General features: G+C 38.7%; 2 protein-coding genes across 2 annotated transcripts in view; both read right to left on the bottom strand.

Moving 5' to 3' along the window:
• The window catches only part of LOC140948986 (uncharacterized), a 15330-nt gene extending 8820 nt beyond the window's left edge, over positions 1-6510 (bottom strand). The window contains exons 1-2 of the mRNA XM_073398245.1: positions 6384-6510; positions 661-1015 (exon numbers count right to left, since the gene is read on the bottom strand). Coding sequence (XP_073254346.1) covers positions 661-1015; positions 6384-6405 — 377 coding nt within the window. The 5' untranslated portion in view covers positions 6406-6510. The remainder of the gene's footprint in view (positions 1-660; positions 1016-6383) is intronic.
• A 4033-nt stretch (positions 6511-10543) lies between these two features.
• Positions 10544-24969, bottom strand: part of LOC140948977 (uncharacterized) — a 75883-nt gene continuing 61457 nt past the window's right edge. The window contains exons 60-73 of the mRNA XM_073398235.1: positions 24670-24844; positions 23645-23829; positions 22854-22998; positions 21816-21997; positions 21205-21349; positions 19548-19729; positions 18621-18765; positions 17735-17916; positions 17208-17352; positions 15284-15451; positions 14767-14910; positions 13475-13657; positions 12563-12709; positions 10544-11806 (exon numbers count right to left, since the gene is read on the bottom strand). Coding sequence (XP_073254336.1) covers positions 11558-11806; positions 12563-12709; positions 13475-13657; positions 14767-14910; positions 15284-15451; positions 17208-17352; positions 17735-17916; positions 18621-18765; positions 19548-19729; positions 21205-21349; positions 21816-21997; positions 22854-22998; positions 23645-23829; positions 24670-24844 — 2377 coding nt within the window. The 3' untranslated portion in view covers positions 10544-11557. The remainder of the gene's footprint in view (positions 11807-12562; positions 12710-13474; positions 13658-14766; positions 14911-15283; positions 15452-17207; positions 17353-17734; positions 17917-18620; positions 18766-19547; positions 19730-21204; positions 21350-21815; positions 21998-22853; positions 22999-23644; positions 23830-24669; positions 24845-24969) is intronic.

Below are 24969 nucleotides of genomic sequence, written 5' to 3'. Positions count from 1 at the left end.
AATCGCTTTACAAATTTAAAAGCAAACTTGCCTCTTTTCCTTCGGCTGGATCGGTCTGATTCATTAATTTACATGTGTGTATATTTAAAACTTATACTAATTACTTTTCAAAACTCCCACCAACATAACTATATTGCAAAACTAGCTATATTGTATACATTTCTACGTAATTAATTTTTCTCTGAAATTTTGTAACTTTTGTGAACACCATGCTGCTTCTATTTGTTTGTAATGCTTTTTTGCATACGCCCCACCTGGAAGTCAGCTTTTGTTGTGTGTGGTTAGCGTTGTGAAATAAATTTGTTGATGATGATGTTGATGCTTTATGACACGTGACGTCCCTTACTTTATGGAGGTGAGGGGGGGAGGGGAGGCAGCGAGTGGTCGCGTGAATGCCTGTTAACTAGCTAGAGCAGGAAACAAACTTTTACTACAAAAACATAGAAGTGTTTTTTACCTGCTTTGTAAACTCGTTTTTTCAGCCCCCCTCAAATATATTAAGAATACCTGTTTATAAGCACTGCAAAAGCTCCTTACGAACATGTACACTGTGTATTATGGTATTTGAGAAGGGAAAGGGATAAAAAAACCGTCCTCGGTTAATGCTAGGGAAAAGTCCCAAAGGACTTTTGGATTGCTTTGGAATTGACTAGTACTTACTTTGCGTGATAGGTGAAATTGAAGTCCGGCTGGGGTTGCTTCGTGGTTACATTTACATTTGAAGCCAAAGTATTTCCAGCTGAATCTTTAGCAACAACAGTAATGTAGTCTCCGTTTTCAATGATCCACGGATTGTTTGCCAGATTGATTGCAAAATGGGCCATGAGACCCTCAAAGTAAGATCCCCCGCAAAGAGCAGCTCGATACTGTATTGACGTATCTCCTGGCTTGATTTGATCCTCCGGGCTTATGAACTGGACCTCTACTGGAATTGGTTCTGCTTGTCTGGAGAAACTCTTCTCCAACTCTATCATTTCGAAAGAGAACCCTTGACTTGTGGTTACCAAAACTGCACCTAAAACATATTGATGCATTAATTTGTGAAGGGCACTACTTAAGTTTGCTTTACATGTACATTGGTTGTAATTTTTAAAAACACAAGGACACTTTTAAGTTTGTGGAACTATGTTTCGATGTTTCAAACATCATCTCCAGTCATACAAGGTATAATACTAATAGCGTACAATTAAATCGGAATACTCGTATAACTATCCAAACAATGATTGCTTGTAAATTCAAAATTCGTTAAACATGTTAAAGCCAGACAATTATATGGAAGAAAACTAAACGAACTGTGGGTAAAACCTAAATTTAAAATGTAATGCTAAATGTAGTAGAATCAGCCAATAATATGAAAGAAAACTAAACGAACTACAAAGGAAAACAGTAATGTCAAACTAACATGCTCAATTTGCTCGTCAAGTTCAGGTTTCAGATGTTCAATATGAAAGCTGTCCTTGAGCCTTAAGTTGATAATAAGAACTAGCAATATCAAGACTGATTTCAAAGGAAGAGACTCCACATTTATCTTTACAATTCTTAGAACTGTTGAGATGCTTGAATGATAATGTGAGAATTCCAGTCCCGAAAAAGGTACTCATTAATAAAATTGCCTATTGGTTTCACCAATATAACGAGCTCCACAGCCAGCGCAAATAAACTTGTACGAACTCGTGATTTGAGACAATCCGAAACAGAATCTTTAGGACTTAATATGTTGCTTATTTTAAATGGTTGAACGAATTGGTTGTACTTTCAAAGTTGTGCAAATGGCTGTATGTATCCAGCGCAGAATAGTTTGCAGGGTGTGACATTTTATTGTTTTTATTGTTTAATTAGCATTTTTGCCATACAAATAACATATGCATATAATTTTTTTAAAAATAGATGCATTCATGATGAAAGGGAGCCCAAGGAAGCCAATAAGGCTGGTGAATAAGACTACCATTCAAATCATGTTATCTAATTAATAGATAAATACTGACATCGGCAAGACAATTGGCTCTCACCACGCACAATTTCTGTAGAACATAGAAAATAATAATTAAACAGGACATAAAAACAGAAAAGGCTGAACGTGTCAGTGCAAAAACGAAAAACAAAAGGTGAGAAAAAAATAATGCAAGAATAAACGAGAAAAAATCGAAAAAAGCCAAAAACTTCACACAAGCATTAAGAGAACTAAAGTGCCTGTGCTTATACCAAGAAAATGACTGAAGTTTAGAATTAAACAAAGCAATACTAGAGGCATTCTGAATTTTAGAGCTAAGGGAATTAAATTTTTTAGGCCTTTTACACCCTTGAAAACGGAGTGAAAACTTCCTTCGTTCCAGACAAAATACTTTGCTCTACAGATATTTTCTAGGCTCTCTAGGTAATGTTATTATTGTTTTATCATCTTTTTCAGGAACACTTACAAAATATCAATAGCTGTATCAATCCCCCATCCCGAGAATTTTAACGTAATACTGAGAGCATTTGTCCAGTTAGCTCCCAAGCTGAACCATTATTCAGCTTTACGAAATTACAAATTTATTTGTTTCTTTTTAGTTTTACTAATCTTTCCTCGAGAAAACAAAATTAAGCTTGTAAGGAATTTCTTACAAACTTCTACAACCGCACGATTAACTGAAATAACGAAGTTTCATCGCTCCCAAATTCAGCATGACTCAAATTATCACCGTGGTCCTGATCCACTTGGAACGGGAAAATTAAAGGTGTGTAAACACGGCCAAAACATGTTTTGACGAAAGTTATACAGCATTCACAAGCAGGAAGGATTAGGCCTCCAAAACCTTAGATGAACTTAGAGTTCATTGCATCGAGTGAAGAAAAAAAAAACGCCAGACAAAAACGCCTGACCCGTTTGGAAACCCGGGGGAAATGAAAGGTGTCAACACGGCAAAAAAGTGTTAACCAAAGTTATACAGCTTTCGCAACCAGGAGAGGAGATCTAGAAAATCTTCGATGAAACTAGCAGTTTCCAATGGTGCTCATGCGAGTAAAGCATGGCATTCCAGATAATTTGAATCAGTTGCAGTTTACTTCGATTGCTTACATATTGTGCATGTAACGCAACACGACACGATCGATAAAAACTGAACTTTGAACCAAAATAAGTGTTTGTATCAAGCTAAATTGGAAAAAGTCCGTGGAAATAAATCGGAATATTATTTGTCTGAAACCTGCTCACGATAAGGTTAAGGGCACGCGAACGATGGCGTGAGTAAAAGAGTGAATTTCCTATCTAGTTCAACCGGTTCTTAACGCTTCGAGAGCGTATCAAATTATTTGGGTATAAATAACAATTATTCACCGAAGTGGAGGTGGCTAGTATTGGATATTTACCGAGGCCGCGAAGCGGCGAGGTAAATATCCAATACTAGCCACCGACAGTGATATAATTGAGCACAAAATGATGATTTTTAACTCATTTACTGTTGCCAACGAGTACAATTTTTCCGCGCGATGACCGAACGGCCGCGGTCGTTGCTTTTTCTTAGCGACAAATAAAAGTTTTGAAGGCGTTTGTTTAGCTCTTACGGGAAAGTTTCTTCAAAAGGAGTTGTGAATTCTGTTTGTATTTAAAATAATTCTGTAAAAAAGATTATTAAATTTAGTTTTAAGCTTATTTGTGAACAAGTCAACTAAATAAAGTAACGCAAGACTTAAGCTTAATTTGCATTTGTAAACAAACAACTTTTTCACCGGTTTTATCTATAACTATTCAAGTCAAAAAGACAAAGCTTTACCCGTTAAAACTTCCAAACCAAACTTCGTCACCTTCTTCATGTATTTCGGAAATAGCTTGCTTGATTAGTTGTGTAATTTCTTAGTTTGTTACGGCAGCAAACCGGGAAAGCATTTTGCTCGCAACCTACGCGAGTTTGGCGTCGCTCGCTCGGAGGAACTGGAGGTGAATCAGTGAATAGTGCAGGATATTCACTGATTGAGTAGCCAATCAGAGCCGGCGAAAGACACTATCCACTGTTTTAGTATATACTAAAACGTTTTACTACCAAGGGAGAACAAACCTTGTCACACTTTCCAGAAAAGCTCTTAATAACTAAAGCAATTTATCAATTAAATAAATACAACAGAGCCTGGCTGAATACAAATTTAGTCAAAACACCGACTTTATTTATCGTTGAGTTCCAGGAATTGCTTGAAATATTCTGAGAAACGTATCACTTTCAATTCACCGGGAATTTTTTACCTTCACTGGCCTTCATACTCTTCGCTTGCCAAATTAAAACGTGGCTTTCTATACGAAATAGGATTTCTCCCGTGCTTTACGTTTTGTACATTCCACTGTATCGAATGATCGACTGTTGTTTTTGTTTTCTTTCAGAATCGATTGACTGCGAACAAAAGAGCCCCGGTTTCGAGGAACTTGAAATCGAGCCAAATGCGGTGATATTGCTGATTTCAGATAATTTGAATCAGTTGCAGATAATTTGAATCAGTTGCAGTTTATTTCGACTTTAACGAACATATCACTAAAACTGCCTCTAACTGTATGCTTAAACTAACGAGAGTTAATAGGATAAAGCACCTTTTAGATAAAAAACATTGATCTATCTTATAAATGCTTTCGTTTTCAGCAAATTATTTTATTGTTCGACGGTATGGAGTAGCACGAGCAAGAAGAACGTTAGAAAACTTATGCTAGTTCAGAACTATGCCTGCAGAATCGTAGCTGGTTTAAGAAAATACGATCATGTTTCAGAAGCCCTGAAGTCCCTTAAATGGCTTAACGTAAGGGATAAACTGCTTTTTAACGACCTAGTGATGGTGTACAAATGCTTAAAGAATCTAACACCTGGTTCCCTCCACAGACGCTTCCAATATCGCGCAAAAACTCAGCAAAGAGTCACAAGACAGAACAAGGACCTTACGTTGCCTCGGTATAGGCTGGCCATAGGCCAAAAGGCTTTCAGCTACCGTGGGGCAAAACTTTAAACTGAAACTGAAAACTGAAAACTTTATATGAGACACTGGAAATTCTAACGCTTTAAAAAGACAATTTTTAAATATCTTTTTAATTCATAGATAGTTTTTTATTATTGAAATGTAAATAGTCTTTAAAATTAACGTTCTGTTACTATCATTATTATTTATAGAAATTCGTTATTTTATCATTGAAATGTAAATAGTTTTCTAGTTTATTTTATTTCATTTTATTTTAATTTCGTGTATGTATGGCGGAAGAGCCCCCAAGGGGGAGCTATGCAATAAAGTATGTATGTATGTATGTATGTATGTATGTATGTATGTATGTATGTATGTATGTATGTATGTATGTATGTATGTATGTATGTATGTATGTATTTCGGGCACAGGCAACCCCTGCTGGTCACGTACGCGACCAGAATTAGCCTACTGCGAAGCCGCAATAAGTTTATTGCATCGAATGAGGAAAGAAAAACACCAGACTGATTCCGGTTGACCGCTATATTTCTTAATTCATGATTCTCAGTATATTCTTGGATACTCACTTCACTGTAAATTTCCAAAGGTAAAATACAGTAACTGAAAACTGTTTTCAGAAAACATCAATGACTGCTGGATCAGTTTTTGGCATAAGTAGAATGATTGACGCATGAAATTATGGATTCCAAGAAAGACAGAGGTCAATGCGATATCGAAAGCGAAAATTTATTTCGAGCTGTTCTGTACTGGCTCCTTTGGAAAACAGTCAAACATTTTAGTTTCCTCTAGTTTAACCAGCTGATATTTTTTCTTATCATTTCCTATCCTTAATTTTTTTATATTACTTGTTGTGCATCCAAACTTGTAACAGAATTCTAAGAAATCCCTCAGCGTTCATGAGTCAAAGGTCAGTAAGGACCCAGAAACTCAAACAGATATGCTATCCCATCGAATTCAGAGGGATAACCTCGGTATACTCTGGGATAAAGAGTTAAATGAAGCCTGGCTAGAAAATACTGTCTTTGTTCTAAAGAACCTGATTTGGAAATATTGTGTGGATGAGACGTCGCAGACTAGCACCTGGTTTAGCAAAACAAACATACTAAAACAACAATAGAATATTTGTTCTATCACAATTGAATTATTTCACTTAAGGGATGCATGTAAAGCAAATCGCACTGAACTGAAGTGGAATTAGAATGACTATCCACATCAGGTTTCGAGATGAAAGATAATCTTTCAAAATTTGCAATTTCCTGGAAACATTCTCTTCGCCAAAGCGTACGTCTGCTCACATTAAATCTCTGCGAAGGGCGGAAGAGCAAGGAGGAACTATAAAAACATCTCGTTGGCGCTGTGCCCTAAACCTCTTAAAGTGAAAAAGTTCAAATTTTGGGTAACAGACGCCAGGAATTTTCAAAGAAAGCATGAATAAACATGTTGTAACTCACCGAAAAGAAACAGTGAATACATCCTCACTCTTGCAAAGAGCTATTTGCCAGAGAAAGTTTGCTTGGTATTTTGTAGCGCAGATGATGCGGAGCGAAATAACCCTAAGGCGCGGCCGCTGAGTTTAACCTGCAGACAGTCTCGTGATAATCACCTGATTCAAATTAGGAAGCATCATTGATGAAATAGACATAATTTGCAAAAGCATCCTGCCTATTATCGAAGGGTGTGTTTCATTGGTCGAATCTTAGTTAACAACTGGGCTAATTCTCACAGGAAGCGGTGAGAGTATGGTTCATTGGCCTTATATCGGTTTCGCAGAAAAACCACTTGCCATGAATTCCGATTTGGATTTAATCTAATGAATCCTTTCGAAGTATGGATTTTTTTAGATTATTTAATTTTTGTTTTGTTTTGTTTTTTTTTTAATTGAAATCCAGATCTCGGAGGGTGTTATCGCCGAGGCCGATCTGAATAATCATTCAAACATAGATCATACTCAGCTCGCCCAACGGTAACATCCCCGCCCAAACAGGATTCTATCCCGTAGGATCAGGATTAGGCAGTGCTGAGCTAGTAACTGGAGAGACTTTGGCAGCTGGATGACAGGGAAAGACTGGTCGGAGATTTTCTGTGCCCCGTCCTGTGCACAAAAAATCGAGATCTTATCACAAGAACTTAACTCCACCATGGGCACTTATTTTCCTTGGAAATCTGTTAAGAAACGCATATTTAAGTACAAGCCGTGGATTACGAGTAACATCAAGCTATTAATCTCGAAACGTCAGTCTGCGTTTATTAGGCTCTGGAAGGAATCTCTTGTCTACAAATTTTGGAGGAGCAAGGTCCAACGTGATATCAAACTTGCAAAATCCCTTTATTACAACGGTAAAATCAACGACCTTGCTCAAAGCAACACTAAAAAATGGTGGCAATAAATCAAGTCGCTAACTGGTCAGGACGCACCCAGCAAACCAGCATGGTACATCAATTCCTTAACGAAGGCATTTCAGACACCGCTGACCTATCATCCAATATCAATGAATTTTTTGTTAGCATAACGGAGCACTTTGACCCTTACTTCCAGTTGAATCTCCTACCAAATGTCTTTCCTAATGAACTATTTGTCTCCGAGAAAGAGATTTTGTCTGATCTATCTAAGTTGGCCACAAATAAAACAATAAGACCAGACGGCATTTCTCACAAGCTACTCAAAGAATTCGCCCTTGAGTTTTCCCCTATTTTAAAGGATATCTATAACCAATCATTTGTAGGAAGGGTTCCTACCTGACTCCTTGAAAATGTCAATTATTACACCGGTTCCAAAGATCTCTCCCCCTCAAGATATCAAGTCAGACCTCAGACCTACGGCGTTAACCAGCTGCTTAGCTAAAGTCTTGAAAGGTTTCACCCATAGAAGGTTACTCAAACAGGTGAAATGCGATATCGACCCAAGACAATATGGTCCGAAAGGACACTCAACTATAAGCACTGATTTATTCACTCCAAGCAATACACGAGGCAGTTGACGCAGGAAACTGCTATACTAGCATATTTTTTGCCAGCTTCTCAAAAGGGTTCGATATAATCGCTCACAACATTATCCTTCAAGAACTATGTTTCTTGAATGTCGTTCAGACTCTGTTTGTCTGGATAAGAGCCCCTCTTACCGACCGAACCCAAGCGGTGCGAGTCGGTAGTTCCCTGTCTCCAAGACGCCACACCTATGGTGGTGTCCCACAGGGAACTAAACTCGGAACTACCCTGTTTGCTATAATGATTAAGGGACTACTTGGTGATTGGCACTCAAGATTGAAGTATGTTGATGACATGACCGTTTTTGAGGTAATACCACGTAACTCAAGTAGCCTGTTGGATTTTGCTGTTAGAGATATACATAATTGTTGTACAGAACACAGTATGTGAGACCCCTGTATATAGGAAACCAAATAGTATGAAGGATTTCATCATAGCAATTGCTCGGAGTAATCATTAATGAGAACTTGAAATGGAACTGCCCTGTTGACTATATTACCGCTAAGGCATCAAAGAAACTTTACGCTCTCAGACTATTAAAGCAAGATGCCTTGCAAGAACAAGACATGTTGAAAGTATTTAGAAGTAGTGTTAGACCGATTTTAGAATATGCCGGTGCAGGTGTGGCAAGACATCCCTGACTATCTGTCAGATAGAATAGAGTGCGTGCAAAAAAGGGCACTCAGAATCATACATCCTAAAAGTTCGTACAGCCAAGCAATGCCGCTAGCCAAAGAAACTAAACTTTCCTGGAGACACGAGCTCCTATGTCATAAATTTATGGCTGAGATGACAGACACGTGTGACTACCCATTATCGTGCTTGGTGTCCATTACTGTACAAAGAACTAATCCCTATACTGACCTTATACCTGGTTTTTTTCGACCATTTAATAAAATCACGAGAACTAAGAGATCAGAGAACTTTTTTACTTTTAAACATTCGTCGTTTAAGTATCCGTCGTGATTATCATTTTAAGTATTTTTTTAAGTATAGTATAATTAACACATAGCTTTAATGTAGCATTATTGTTAGTTATAACCGCTTGTTAATTCAGTTATCTGCAAGAGAGTGGAATAGACGATATCTATTTATTTATTTGTTATGCCCAACTCTTTCAAAGGCGACTTGGTAAAGTCAGTTTTTATTAGTGAAATCGAGGTAAGAAGCAAAATAACATGGCGGCGGCCAAGAAGGTCTATAAGGACTTCTACTTTGATGTGTTCCGTTTTTACGAGCCGAGTTTTACACCTCTAGAGGAAAAACGGCCTATAAATGGAACAGAAAGTAAAACTGGCATAATGCCGTTGTGGTTCAGTGATTTTAGGTGATACGTAAGTTGGCGCTTATTCTTTCCTTAAAATGAATCAACCAGCGAATGAGTTTCTAAGTTTTTGTCAATCAATCAAAACCAAGCCATTCACTGACCTAAAAAGCTGTCAAACCGGTTAAACCATCTAAAATAAGCATTTTATTCTTGAGATACAGACAAAAGGTCATAAAGTCATGGGGGTGAAGTTAATGTAAACCTGCGCAAGTTGATGAGATCCTTAAGCAAAAAAAAAGCGGATTAAGGGGGTCCCCGCTTTTTACTACCTTTTGGCAACCTCATAGCGGAAATCCGGAAATCCCGCGCGCGAAGCGGGGGTGGCGGAGCCCCATAGCTAAGATAAATTGGTAACCTCTGAAAGCAAGAAAATTTGGTTATGACGTAGCGTACGAACGCCGACCTTACCCACCCACTTCATGTAAGCCTATGCCAAATGTCAGGTTATTTTGTCGGGAAAGCGTATGGCCGCCCGCGTTTTGTGAAGCAGAGACAACTAAAGAGTCAACAAAGACGAAAACGGAAAGCGCAAATTGTTTGTGTATCCTGTTGTCTAAAGTATTAAGTTTGGATTAATTATCCCGTCCACAAATTTGGAAAAATAGAGAAAGAGAAAGACAGAGGAAAAGAGAAAGCAAGGCGACAGGCCAGCGAAGCTCAACGAGAATAAGAGCTAGAGCGAGATAGAAAAAACAAAGGAGAAATTTTTGTGGGAGGAACAACATGAAATTTTGTAGCGGCGGTGAGAAAATGAGAAATGCTAGCGGCTACCGGGGTGAAAATGAGCGACAGTGGAAAAAAAGTGAACAAGAACACGTACGACATTTCCTCCATAAAACGTGTAAGCAGGAAGCTTCTGGAAGTTTCACGTTGTGGTCGTGCAAAACAACGGCAAAGAAAGTGTGCTGCACGTGCAAAGTTGCTTTTTTTCTAATTAGGCCTATTTTTGTTTTTTGTTAGGCCTATTTTTGTTTTTTTTCTCGTTACCTTCGCCGCTTCGCATTACACGATTTTACATTTTGTTTGAGCAAACTAAAAATATTATCGGGAGCTTCGCATTTAGCCCTGGCTAAATCTATGTATTACAAAGGCCGCGCATGTTTTCCATAACCTTTAGCGTTTAGTCCTTACCTAGTCCCCCCCCCCCCCCCCCCCACCTAACTCGTTGGAGCTAATTCTCGAGGTGAACAGTGTTTCAAACTGCTTGACAGAATCACAAAAAAGTTTCCTCAATTTGACGTCCAACTGGAGAGGAGTTTAATTATAGAGAACCCAGACAGAAAGACAGATTCATCAATATTGAAAATTACTATTTTTTATTACCGCTTTCTAAAGTTAAAATAGTGATTTGCGAAATCAGTACAAGTTTAGAAAATGTACCTGACTAAAAAAGCTAATTTAACAATAACATTAAAACTGATAAAAAATACAGTTTTTCAACTTTAAATACGTTATAAACGTTAAATATGAATTAAAAAACTGTCCCTTTTCTCCATACCTATACAATAGCGGGTAAAATGTCCTGGGGGAGGGGAAGGCTAAGCACGCACAAAATCTCGATTATTATCATAATGATTGTCACGGATACTAACTTGTATTCATCAAAGAGACGTTGCGCAAAGGAAGATGCATGACAGTGCTTGCGTAATGTTACCTAGTACATTGTAATACAGACAGTGTGTTGCTTTATAGAGAATGGCTGATCCCCGGGTTTGATAACGCGTTTATGGTTCAAATCGGCGTTTTTATTGCCACAAAATATTAAGAGCTTAGTTCGCACAAGACTTTGAAGTTTACGCACGAATTTACGGCTTCTATCCAGGTGTTAACGATCGTAAAATGATCTTATTGCAGACCGCGTGAGCAGTAGATAAATTTACAAACGAATGTTATTGCTCTCGTATGGACCGCCATACAAACGTAGACCTTTGACTGTATGCGTTTAGAAACTGAGATGGACTCGTGAGAATTTGGCAAAAACGTGGAATGCAGGACTAATCGATCCATTAAGGCAATTCTAAATGCTTGCTGCATCGATAGCTTTCGACAATTCACGACTGGTGTTGATATCAGCCCATCCTTATGGTTCAACATGGATTACTTTACAAATATAAATAACTTTTTTCTAGAGGGGCACCATTGATGTGTTGACAGAAATGGCAAGCTAGGTTACTTACGGCTGTATCGCTAGATTACATTAACACAAGCTATGTGTACGCATTATTCTCTAGGAGCGTCGGAGATTAAGAAGTCTAAGAAATATTTTACTTATTGTTAATTAAAATATTCTCCATTTTCTAAAAATTATCATGATTACTGAAAGGCTCCAAATTTTCTTCTCATGAGTCTGAGGAAGCAGCAGTCGTTTTTAGGTTGAGGATATCCTTTGTCGCTGAAGTTCTCCAGCTGGGCTGAGACGTCACTCCATCGAGCATTGAAAGGCTGAAGTTCGTCTTGAATGATGTCGTGCGAGGGTTGATCTATTTCACCAGCGAGATCATTACCGAGTCTATTGATTCGATCAACTTTAGATGCGTATCTGGCACGTTCTTCACATTTAATCTGGAACGGAGAATTAGTAACAGTCGCAAGTTAGAGTCACACCTCCACACGGAATTCTCATTGTAGGTTTTCAAACCAAAAAGGACTTGGTAGGAGCCTGTATATTATGGGATTATCAACCCAAAACCTTCACAGCCAGAAAGAATACACAAGGCTTTACAAAATCCCTAAGTTTGGTGTTAATAGGGCAAATATTGATGAAGATACAGACATACAAAACGCGAAAATTTACAAAGAAATTTATGGACATTTCTTTGGAAATTTTAAATGGCTGTATCTCGCTCATCATTGGACTTATTAGCACTAAACTTGAGGGTTTTGTAGAGCTTGGTAAGATATACCTGACTATCAGCACGTTGTCGTCGTCGTTGTTGATAATCCCATTACATCTACGCATTCGTAATAAGCAGCTTTCGGTTTGTAACTAGGCAACGATCTACACAAAAATCCCTTGTAGCAAATCTAGGCTATCCCCTCGGAGGGACCATCAATAAGCAGTCGAAATGCAACGATGAATAACAAAGTGAATAACGCGTGAAAAACTATCACTGACTGATTTTCTGTGTGCATCGTGAATGTCTTGGTAACGTGTGTTATTTACCCCGTGGTTTTACAACGAATACTTAGCTTGAGTCATAGCAGTTATGCGCAATAGCTGTTTACACACAGGCTCACTTTGTCTGTTTAATGACATCCCACAAATGTAAGGCGAACACAAGCTCATGCGCACTAAGTAAAATGCAAGTAGTAACTGACCTCAGTCTTTTCCTGCAACTTTGAGGCCTCTTCTGGATCCATACCGATGTCAAATGATTTAAGCAGCTTCTCGGTTTCATCCATCCATTCATTCGTGGCATCCATTTCCTTATGAAACTCTTGATACTTGTTCTGGGAACTTTCCAGCTAAAACGTCAAAACATCAAAAAGATGATTTTTCAGTCAGTGACAAAGGCGGCTAGGAAGAAAAAAATCCGAGTACAGTCAACTCTTGCCTTGCGGACACCCCGCTATATCGGACACCCCGATAAAACGGACAGCGGCTAAATCCCCGGCAAAAATAAATTACAGACGTTTGAGTGAAATAAACTCCCGCTAATACGGACTCTCGCTGATGAGGACACTAACTTGAGGTCCATACAGTGTCCGCTATAAAGGGAGTGGACTGTACCCCTCATAATAGTCGAACCTATGACCTTAGTTACTAGTCCAGAAGCTGTACCACAAAGCTATAGGAGAATCGTAAGGAGCTAAGGCCCCTAAACTAGGTTCATTTGACAGACATTCTGTATACTGCTAGGGCCAGGATGTCGATATGTGCTTATGCCCAATAACAGAAATTTGATGGTGAATTTTAAGCCTGGTGTAAACATGAGAAAGATGAATGTTCAGTCAGTGAGAAAGGCGGCTTGAAAGAAAAATAAGAGTGTTCCCAATAAAAGTCGAAATTTATATGACCTCCTGGTTAATAGTCCAGATGCCCTACCACTAAGCTACAAGAGGCTCATGGAAGATCCGGCCACCACATTTCTACCATTGCGAATGACAACGACAACAATATCACACCATAAGAAGACAACAAACTTGCTCTATAAAATGGCGTCAGATCTGTAGCAAGGATTCAACTTCCTTTCAAAAGCCGCGATGGATCATTTATCTAAAGTAGCTCACCAGTTGTATTCTGTTTATGACTTGTTTTGCAATATCATTCCAACAGTCGTCAAAGTCTTTAAGCTGAGTATTTATCTCTGCTGCTGCTGGATCACTTTCATCAACGTTCTTCAGCAAATCTGAGCCAGCCTGGTGCAAGGATTGCAGTCGCGTTCCTTGTTCGTCTAACTCTTTTTGTATAACCTAGTTATTCAAACAGGAAAAGACAGATATTCGCATCAGGTGACGTCTTGAAAAGACAAAAGACACTAGTCCATCAATGATAAAAAGCAACTCGAAGTCGTATTTTTCCAATGTATAAATGTAATGTAGCATAGCTATTCGTAGTCAACCACCTCTCGTAAGCGACCACCTTCCCGCAAGCGACGACTTTGTCGTGCGCTAAGGGTGTTCGCTTACGAGAGAGTTGACTGTATTTAGCTCTTTTTTGCCTAGATAGTTAATAATAATAATGATAATAATAATGATAATAGTAAGAATAATAATAATATAATAATAATATTGATAATGATGATAAAGATGATGATGACAAGTTTATTGAGTGTAAAAAAATTTGAAGCGTGGTCAGGAATACACACTGATACAATACATACACCTTACTCGATGGTTTAGCGTATAATACGTGCGGATATTTTGCGAGTTGCGTGGTATTTTTCCGAGCCTCGTAGGGGCGAGGAAAAGTAGGAGCAATGAGCAAAATGTCCGCTCGTATTATATGCTAAACCATCGAATAAGGGGTTTATTATTCCACTACAAAAAAAAATGTTATTTGGCAATTGGCTTCTATTTTTAGGTAAGAGTATTCAAAAACATCCTGATTCCGTCTGTAAGAATGACGTTAATAATTAGCAATATATTCGCGCGTATTATATGCCAAACCATTGAATGAGAGGTTAATTCATGATTCTACTGCAAAAGAAAAAATGTTATTTTGGCTTCTATTTTCTAGTAAGAGTGTCCAAAACATCCTGATTCTGCCAGCCATAGTTGCTCCTTTTGCATCCGCCGGTACTAGCCCCGTTGTAAACCGGTTAAACCAGGACACTACAGTGTATTACGGCCTCGTATTTTGCTTGCTCTTTTGACCTTATACGGTAAAATGACATAATAGTGGAATAATAAAGTCAAGAAATAAACTTTTCTTACTCATAGAATGGCTTAAATAACTTCAACTGGGACAGCTCCGGGGGGGGGGGGATGATTAAAAACCTTGTTCAAATTCGTAAGTGCGTTATCGTCTCTCATAGCACTAGGACTGATACAAATAATTTTAAACCCCATCACTTTCTTACGTGAAGTTTTTCCAAATCTTGTTTTACTTCCTCCTCATTAGTGAGATCTGTTCTGCCCATGTCTTTCAGAGTTTTCTCTTCGTCTGACAGCCAGTTTAGCAATAATAGCTGTTCATCGCGGAATCTCTGCCAGTTGCTCAAAACCTTAACAGACAAAACATTGTTAAGAAAATAAACAGCAAAAATTGAACAAACACAACAAAAACAAAGACGCTATGATAACATCATCAGTACGCCAAAACCTACTTTCACATTTTAATCTTAATCTTAATCATATTTTAAAGACGGTGCATTTACAGCAGTTGAAGGAGAGCCAGCACTGTAAACTAGTATGTGAAAAGGGTACCATTTGAGTGTTAATAAAAGTAAAGTCTACAAAATTTTGGAAGGTCGCGACGAAATTGATTCCAGAGTTCAGTCGAGGCCCTCCTTGACTCTTAATATGGAAGTAGCTGATGTATTTTCTAAACGTTTTGGGTCGTTTAGACATTCACGTTAACTCATAATAGTAAAATACCTTAAGAAGTTGCGCTTTTCTCTGTTCGGACCAGTTCCACACTTTGCTCCAGCGTTCGCTAAGTGACTTCACTTGTTGATGCGTGCTCTCATTAATGGCGGGGTGTGTTACGTCCACTCCAAGAATCATGGTAATCATAGAATGGTCGCGAAGTTCTTCTTGGAAAATCTACAATATAAAAAAGGCATAAGAGCTATTGTTTCCTAAACTTGACAAAAAATATTCGTTCCCTTGACGAGAAGACGTGAGAATTCGGATAAACTTGTTTTTGAACAAGATGTTCCCCTCTCCACAAAAACAACATTTTCAAATTCCAATTCCATCATTCGATCAGGAATATGGTAGAGAAATAAACACTTAATTGCCCCCGCTGGAATTTCACCCAGAAGGCGAAATCCCGAGGAGGCACTCTAGTAACTCGCGCGTATATTAAGGAAAGTACTTACAGCTGAAATATACAGTCAGGCAGTCAATATAGAAAAAAAATCTCGAGTTGCTTGAACGGGGGCCGCGAGGAATCGGTAGGTAATGATGACGTTTCTATTGTTTGCGCCCGCAAGTACGAAATGGTTAGGATGGTGTAAAACACAAAAAATCCCGAGGGACCGCTTACAATAGGTAGATTTTGTGACATGAATTGTGCAGTCATACTTCGATACTCTTCTGCGTTACGTGTTGTCAGTGACATTCTGTGGAGCAGTTGTTATGAAAGTTATGGACCAAAAGACACTCGTTAAGCGCAGATGAAGTTATAAGGTGCGTATAACAGTGTATATTTTAACACCAAGTGAGTTTTGCCAGACACGAGTTCGCAAATCTTTGATTGGAAACCTTACCAGACACTCTTTCTCTTTCCTTGACCGGAATAAGACTCGGCCCCAAACAAGCAAGACGAGTGAATGATTCAACGGCTAGCTTATCACTAGCAGAACGATGGACGATTACAGAAATTCGCCGATCATCAAATTCTGTGCTGACTTATTCCCTGCTCACAGATGTCCTTCCGCTATAAAGTTTTAAATAAGACTAGAATGCGCGAGCGTGATTTGAGCAAACGTCCTTTTAATTTCTAAGGCTTACTTTCCGGCAAATAAAATGAACTAAATGTAAAAAGTGAAATAGAAATAGCGAAAAATTAGACTTCTAATTAAATCTTTTCTTATGGTTTAGAATAAACTATTCTCGAAACTGAGAATGTTTTGATCAAAACTATGTAAATCGAACCGAAACTGTGTATGGAACCTTGCGTTTCCTGAATTTATCTCACCTATTGTATGGAATATGTGTGAACATCTTCATTATGAAATCGGTATATTTCAAAGAGCTATACAACGAGCAAGAATACTATTGCCCGGCAATATACAGAGCGGGGACAGCTGTAGTGTCAACTATTAGTAGTTTAATCATTATTTATTTGTTTGTTTACTTATTTATAGAGGATATTACACAGTGGCGCGAAGATGTGAATTTTATTTTCGGGTGGCCAAACAATATTTTACGAACAAGCGCAGCGAGTGAGTAAAATATTGTTTTTGCCACTCGAAAATAAAGTTCAGATCTTCAAGCCACCGTGTAATGTTCTTTCTATTATATAGACAAAAAGACATTGATAAAATAATAGAGGGAAATTACCGAAATTACGTCATCGATAAACTCACGTGTGAGATTATGGAAAATAAACCACTCGTGCAGCAGATGCAGTTTTTATGAATTTTGCGCGTGGTATATTTTTCAGTAAAACACTCGTGTCCATATAATAAATATATTTATTTTCTATTTAGTATTTCCTTATTCTATTGAACAGTTCGTTTCTATGGTTCTACAAGGGGAAGGAGGCTACATCTTATGAGTTTGTGAATAAAACTATCATGTTTGACTTAAGTTTAAGCTGTTAGTAAATTAAGGTGAAGACGCCTCTGCTCACCTGATGGTCCTCCAGTTGTCTCTTTACGTCATCATATCCGGGTCCTATCGCGCCTTGTGCCTTTATTCGGGACTCCGCCATATTTAGCCATACATTCATTCTTTGCAAGTTTTGCTTTAGTAGCAAAAGATATGTGTCGAGTAACCTGTTGAAACACAATATCAATCAATAAGGACAACTGACAAACTAATAAAACCGAACTTACCTTACAATAAGACCTTTAACGTTACCGGGTCAAGGGTTAAAAATTTATGCGGGTTATTTTAACGATTTGCTCATTTCACGATCTTCAAAAAAAGTTCCCTCGATAATTCATCCGCACAAAGAGGAAGAGAAAATGGAAACAAGAAGAAAGAAAAAAAATACGCATCTACCAAATTTTTTGTGGTGCAGATAGTACAAGATTCAGTGAATAAGACCTGAATGACATTTAAAGTACGAGACATTTTTAATTAAATGAATTCAACCTATGCTGAGGAGAGAATTGGTTGCAAGGGGCCTCAACGAAAATTTTTAAAACAAAGTACCGTCTTTCCGCCTGAGTTACTTTCTCGTCAAGTTCTTTGTTTCTTTTGTCGATAAGTTCAATTCTTCCTCGGAAATGGTCGCGTTCGTGTTCTTTGAAGAAATCCTCCTTCATTATAGCACGTGACTCAGTGAGAATCTCGTCGACATTCTTTTGAGAATCTCGAACACCTTCCTTTCGTCTCTAGAAACGTAATGGAAAATCAGTTAGTCAGCAGCTATACACTTTGTCGTTGTAGATTGTATGGTAACAAACCAAGGCGCGCAGACTCTTTCAAAATTGGACACTTCTTTTATTCTCGCAAGCCTGCGAGCAAGCTCTGCATCTGGGGGATATCGTGAGAAATCACGCGCGTTCGGCACGAGAGATCCACCCCTATAACACGCGCGGCTCCCTTTGCTAAAAACTTGAAATTAAGAGCTTGCTTGCAGGCTATATGCTCGCATTCACTCTTTCCTTTCTGATAAAACAAATGACAAAATCTCCTGGGAAGATCATGTGATCTCTAATTAGCAATAAGCAAAGAGAGCGTATACGATCTAAAACAACCTGGGTATCCACAGAAATCATAGCGATCACTGGGGCAGACTTTAGTGGCCAGTAACATAAACCTCGAACGTTGAAGGTTCAGCCCAGTCAAACTCACGTCTGACGTTACTTTCCATGCTCTGGCCCCAGTCTACCTAAATGGCTCGTTCCCAGTCACTACGATCGTTTAGATAGCAAAACCATGCTTTACAGTTGCAGCCGTACTATTTGCAGCTGGGATCGATCTGAACCACTTTTTTCTTAGGCTGTAAACACGGCGTCACGGTGTCATGGTGTCGCGGTGTCACGCCAATTCTTTATGCTTCCATTGATAAATGGAAGCGGTGTGCATTGCTGACCTCAAAAGTGTCCAGCGCCTTCCTCGCAGCCTCAAGATCCAAATAATCGCCATCATCTTTCTCAATGCTGGACTCAGCACGGGTTAAAGCAACTTCTGCGTCGTCTAGCCTCGTTGTGATGTACCTTCCAAGGACGCCAGACAATCTTAACACAACAAAGCACCAGAGAGTATTAGTGTCGACAAATTCGGAAAAACCTTCATGTAAACTATATTTATCACTTATACAAAGGCATTTCTACCACTTAAAGATTAAAGGAAGTGGGGGTTTTTGGTTTCGTTGAGCTCTATTTCGTGTTTACTGTACTTGTAAAACTGTGTCTACTGACGTATCCATAATACTTGCAAAAGACGCCTCAATCCTGGTTTTCACTAGCGCATAAGCATGAGCACAAGCACATGTGTAAGCAAGTGAAAACTGGGTCGACATAAGCATAAGCATAAGCACAAGAAAAACGTTCGTTCTTCTTGTGCTTGTGCTTATGCTTATGTCGTAGCTTTGACTAGTGAAAACTGGGTCGACATAAGCACAAGCATAAGCACAAGGCCGTGGACCAATCAGAGGCCACTTTGACCCAGACCTTATGCCAACATATCAAAAGCAATATAGCGGACGAAGCGTCCGCCATCTTGTTTATCATTGGGTTGAGGGAGCTGGTATCGAGAATTGGGTCAAATATGCCATTATGCTTATGCTTATGCGCTAGTAAAAACCAGGCTTCGGGAATAAAGGGACTGACGATGGCAGAAAATCCACACTTTATCATCCACGTAGCTTTATGCAGCCGAGCTCAAGTACATGTTTTCAAAAATCCTAGTTATTACCAGGTTCGAAGAGCTATTTTACGTTTTCCGTGTTCACACCACAAAACTTTCCAGAAACGAGCCCGCCTCCCCCAATACGCCCGACCCTTTTAAAAACACTCACTTCGTGCCATTGTCCATTGTCTTCATTTGTAGTCTTGTCCATCTCTTCTCCAGAGTACTTATCTCTGTTTCATAACTCTCGGTTCTCTCGGGATCCACAAGTTTTTCACTCAAAAGCCGATCACTGATTGAGATTGCTTTCCTAAAGGTTGGCTCGAATGATGCGATGTCCTCCTTCAGTTCCTGTTTAAGAACCAAATCATAAGAGTAAATTTTTGTTTAATTTGCATTGTAACACATTGCAGGGTGTTTAGTGTGCAATTTGCCCATAGAATTGATTTATTCATGGTCGCTTGCAGCAGACTAAACATCAGAACTAACATGACCTTACTCTGGAGGACATTCCTGGTGCTAGCTTTAGTGAAGAAGAGATAGAAAAATTGACCGTTGCTCAAGTAAAGTTTTGGTTGAAATGCTGCCGTATAAATCAAAATGGTAATAAGAAGGAACTGTTGCAAAGGAGGTAGATGTACATCATTATCCGGCTTCGCGCAATCCATCAGCTGTTTACGCTGTTTATTTTCAACTATAAGTTTACATAGCTTGTTAGACACATGTTTTCATACAAATTTGCTTTCTCAAGGACCTGCAAGCCATGAAAATCTTCACTACAGTATACAGCTATTTCGAGAAAGGTTGTCGGAAAAACTGTGCACGCGACAATCCCGAAAAGTAATATGGGATATGATCAATGCACTTTCCTTGACACTGTAGCTGTCGAACCTACTTTTGTTGCTTTCTTTTAGCACTCGCAAACATACATCCATGGCTTCTCGTGCCATTCTTTGAAATTTCTTTCTCAAACTCATTAATAATTCATAAAGAAAATTCAAAGGAAATTAATGTTTAATGAGTGTTTGGATATCGGATGAAAAACTGCTCATTTTTGCATCCTTAATTTCTCCTTCAAAAATGATTTTGTTTGAGAAGAAATATCAAACATTCGACACAGTGTTTCATCACCAGATGAAACACCTCGAAGTTTGTCAAAAATACTCCGCTACGCGTCGTATTTTCAACTCTCTTCTCGGTGTTTCATCTGGTGATGAAACACTGCGTCTCATGTTGGATATATTACTTGAAAAACTGTGAACTCAACATCACCCACAATACCTTTCGGGATTGTCGCGCGCACTTTTTCCGACAACCTTTCTTGAAATAACGATATAAGGCCTAGTTCAGACGTCGTGCTTCTGCATGAAACTTCTTAATTAAGCTCGACAAGCGCTGCCGTGCTACACGGCTCTGGCACGGTAGCGATTCAAACGTCGTGCTTCTGCCGCGCTAAGCAAAATTCATAAATTATATTAATTTATTTTGGCGAGATTGCGTTCCTACGAGGAGTTAGGAGGAGAATTGTTACGAGGCATCAGTAAATCCTGAATTTGGTTCGACTGTGGCACGACGTCTGAATCAAAGTTGTTTTCCTGCCGTGCTACAGTCGAACCGAATTACAATTAAGTTCGGCACGGCAGAAGCACGACATCTGAACTGGGCCTAAATGATCTTCACTATATAAAGAAAAGTATACAAACACAGAAAGTTTACTGTAGCTCTTCTCTCTCTTCTGTCGTTGTAACCAGCTAAGCTTACTGACTGTAAGCTAAGCTGAGTGCAACTCCCAGGAACGCAGATATTCAGTAAAACATTGGTATTACCGTATGTCTTCTATACTCCTCCATGACTGAGTTGATGTTATCCTCATTTACTGCTATAGATTCCGCCTGTTTCTCAGCATCGTTTATCCAGTCATAGATCTCTTCCATCAACTCTTCATGAAAAACTATCAGCGCTTGCGTTAATCTGGAAAAAACGTCATGAAGGGTAAATGTTTTAATTAATTTTCTCCCGGGCATATAATTTCTCTTTTCCCTTTTTGTGTGTGTAGAATGTGTGACAATGAGGATGAAACAAGAAAACTATTAATTAAACCAAGCAATATACTTTTTTGTCTCTTAATAAATCTATCTTAATAGCGTTTACGGACAAGCACACTAGAGGATTTTAACAGATCATGATTGGATTTCGAAAAAATTCCCAATTTGTATATTTCATGTCATTGTTATTCTGTTGCTATGGAGCGGCGATGTCAACGAAGGATACTCTTAAATTAAGTTCAATGTTAGATACTTGTTTCACTTTGAGGCTTTTCCGTACATGCACTGCAACCAAAGTTGTGAAACATCAAACAAGAGGGGGCGAGACCTTAAAAAATGGGTGCGAGCCTCCTTAAAAAAAGGAAGAGGTATTGCTTAAGACAAACTCTTACCTCCGACGGTTGTCATCATGAAGTTTGTTCAGTTCTGCCCACTTATCATCGAGAGCTGCAATCCTGCGCTGTACTCTAGCCTTGTCTTCTTCCCTAAGCAAACTTGTTTCCTTTGCATCTTCAAACTGTTCTTTTATGTCACTAAATTTCGCTTCTTCTTTCACCAAATCATTTTCAAATTCCTTAAAATTAAAGACAATATCTCATCATACTGGTACTCCTATTAATTCCTCGTCCTTTAAAAAGGAAAGCACGCTGATCAATCAGCAGTGTAGCGGTTCTTAACTTTAAATCCCACAGAACCTACTCTAAGTCCGAAGAGGGACCAACATCAACAATGCGCCTCTGGGAAACTGCCCACCTACCTCTCCCCTGAGCCAACATTTTGCCCTAAGTGAGAGAGGTATGTGTTAATTTTGGCTTGGGAGAGGGGTAGGTGGGCAGCTTCCCATAAACGTATGATCCAGAATTTCTAAGTGGATATTTGGGGCTTAAAGGGTTAATGTGTCGTAGACATGTAATGTGATACGGGTATTATCAGAGTTGAAAAAAAGTATAATATTAATAACAGACAGAGAACGACACCGCGATATTCATTTACTACTTAGGAAAGTGGGACGGGAGCAAAGGGGCTTTTTTGCTAGGTTGAGAGCGTGGGCGCTTAATCAAAGAAGTATATATTTCTCTGACTCCGTCGAGTTTACAAAATACGGAAACACGTTATTTCGTCCTGTGTATGGTAGGCTTACTATAAGTAGTTCGTTTATGTCCGTTCAAACTAAAATACGTTCATGATTGACCACTACCGTTAAGGGGGTTTTCAATAACTCGCGTTTTTGATCGTTGTGAACGAAAGGCCAACACGTATCAAAAACTGCACGTTTCAAACAAAAACACAAAAGGGTGGGCGGGTTCAAAAGAACGGTTACAAGATGTGGATAGCCAGCGAGCTGCTTTCGCTGTTTATTTGCTTCGGTAAAGGAAATAAGGGACCTTTGATGGCAGGCTTGCTAAGGGAAATTTTTTTTTCTGTATTACCTGCAAATCTGCTAGTTGTTTTCCAACTTCGTTAATGTCAACTCCAACATCAGTGAAATTTGCGGCAGTATCTTCGAGTTTCTCAGCAGCATGTTCACATTCAGCAAGTGAACGACCAAAGTATTTCAGAGAGGATTCCTTTATTCTAATAATACAAAGTTTCATTACCGAGGTGAGTTTCTTTAGGTGAATCCAATATTAAAACGTTTTCGGATTTCACTACAAAAATTAACGTTAAAAAAGAACGACGTTTCAATCGTCGGACAGTCATTTTCAAGTTCAGAAGTAAAATGTTAGCATGTGTAAAATGTGAAAGGACCAATGAGATACTGACTAATAAACTTTAAAATATTTATATAGAAACCATACAAGAAAATCACAGCGTTAATGATAACAGGAACGCTAAAATGGTAAGAGATATTTAATAGTGAAATAACTAAATAAATAACTTCGCAAGGTTCGAGCTCGAGTCACATTGCTTGTTCACTTTTGGTTTTAGTTCGCGAATAAAAAGCATTTCGAAGATCAAGCAGTCGAGTTTGCTCTGACACTTTTAAAAGATTTTGATACTGCATGTAATGGTCTCCGTATCCTTTCATGCTCATCTTTACGTGGTTTGTTTCCAATTGTTGATCGCTTGAGTTCCTCCACACCTTGTTGTAAGAGAAACAGGCATCGTCTGCATCGCACAGACCACACTTGAAATAACAAATCACGATGTTTTGCTCAACCTTGTCCAATAATTAATTGTTCAGTCAGAATACTTTCAGAACAACTCCACAACTTATTACCTGTCTTTTCTCTCCCTGGTGTCTCTCTCTAAGTCAGCCATTTGTCGATTGAGTGCGCTAAGCGTTTCGTTGACTTCATCTGCGTCATCAGGCTGTAATTCTTTCTTCTCTATTATGTCACGGCCTGCTTCTGTCACTTCAACCAGTTCTCTACTTAAGTCTTCGTCGATAGAGGCTTCAACTTGCTGCAAAGGTTTAAAAAAAGAATTTCAGGTTGCCACTCACTGTATAAAAAATCTTCCCGCATAGTTCCATAAAATGCAACACTAAACTAAACGTTTTTCAAAGAGCAAGTAATTTTTTTCTTGTTCAGCGTACTTCGCAGGAGTCTTTTCCTTCAATGTATCTGTCTGTGAACACAGAATCTCTATATATTTTTTTATCTCAACCATTTGGCGACCGCCAGCGAGTACGAAAAAAAATCTAATTAGCATGGATATCGCTAAAAACAAAATTTACAATAATGAAAGCATATTTATCCAGCTAATTGGATGTAATAAAGCTGCCAAAATTTAGACTGGAAGTTACATGGGCCCAGGAAGAAAAATATGCATCGGAACACGTGGAACGACAGCGGACAAAGCTGCCATCAAAGGGAGGAAAATAGGCATCGCAACACATGGAACGAAAACAGCCAAAGCAGTAATCAAAGGGCAAAGGTTTAAGCTTTAATAAGAAAAGTAAGATTATAAGAAAACCGCACATAGGTCATTTCCGAGTTCCAAAGACTCTCACTTCCAAACCGAGGCTAAGTGCATAACTTTGTTGTGAAATGAGTATTGTTTAAATGAGAATAAAATGACATTTTCATGTCAATGGCTTCACACTTCGCCTCGCTTTGAATAAGAGGCTTGTGGCAACTATTCCACTACGAAAAAAATGAAAAGAAAAAGAAAATGAAGAAATGGTCGTCGCAGGGAACGTAATTTATGCAATTGCGTAAAGAAGCCTGAAAAAAATTCAGGACTTCAACGGGGTTTGAACTGTTGTCCAGTTTTGAGTGGAAAGTATTGTGTTTATTTTACCTGTATCCGCAAAGCACTGGACTGGATTTCCCCGTAGTCAGTTTCGTCCACATCCTTATTTACTTTCTTTGAAGCCTCAGTGATGAGCAGACCAAGTGCCGTGGACTGCTCTCTCCACCCACCAAGCTTTCCTTCAGTGTCTTTCTTGAGTATGTTCAAAAGAGCTGCTTCTAGCCTGCAAAACAATACACAACATTAACAAGAACATTCAGGGCAATCTTGTCTTCAAATATTCATTACAACAATAGTAAAGGAAATTTTATTTTCTAAAATTATAACGGGTATTACAAAGCTTCGTAG

Source organism: Porites lutea, chromosome 1 (assembly GCF_958299795.1).
Source record: "Porites lutea chromosome 1, jaPorLute2.1, whole genome shotgun sequence".
NCBI classification, from domain to species: Eukaryota; Metazoa; Cnidaria; class Anthozoa; order Scleractinia; family Poritidae; genus Porites; species Porites lutea.
Note: the sequence above shows the minus strand (reverse complement) of the source record. Positions and strands in the feature narration are given on the sequence as shown.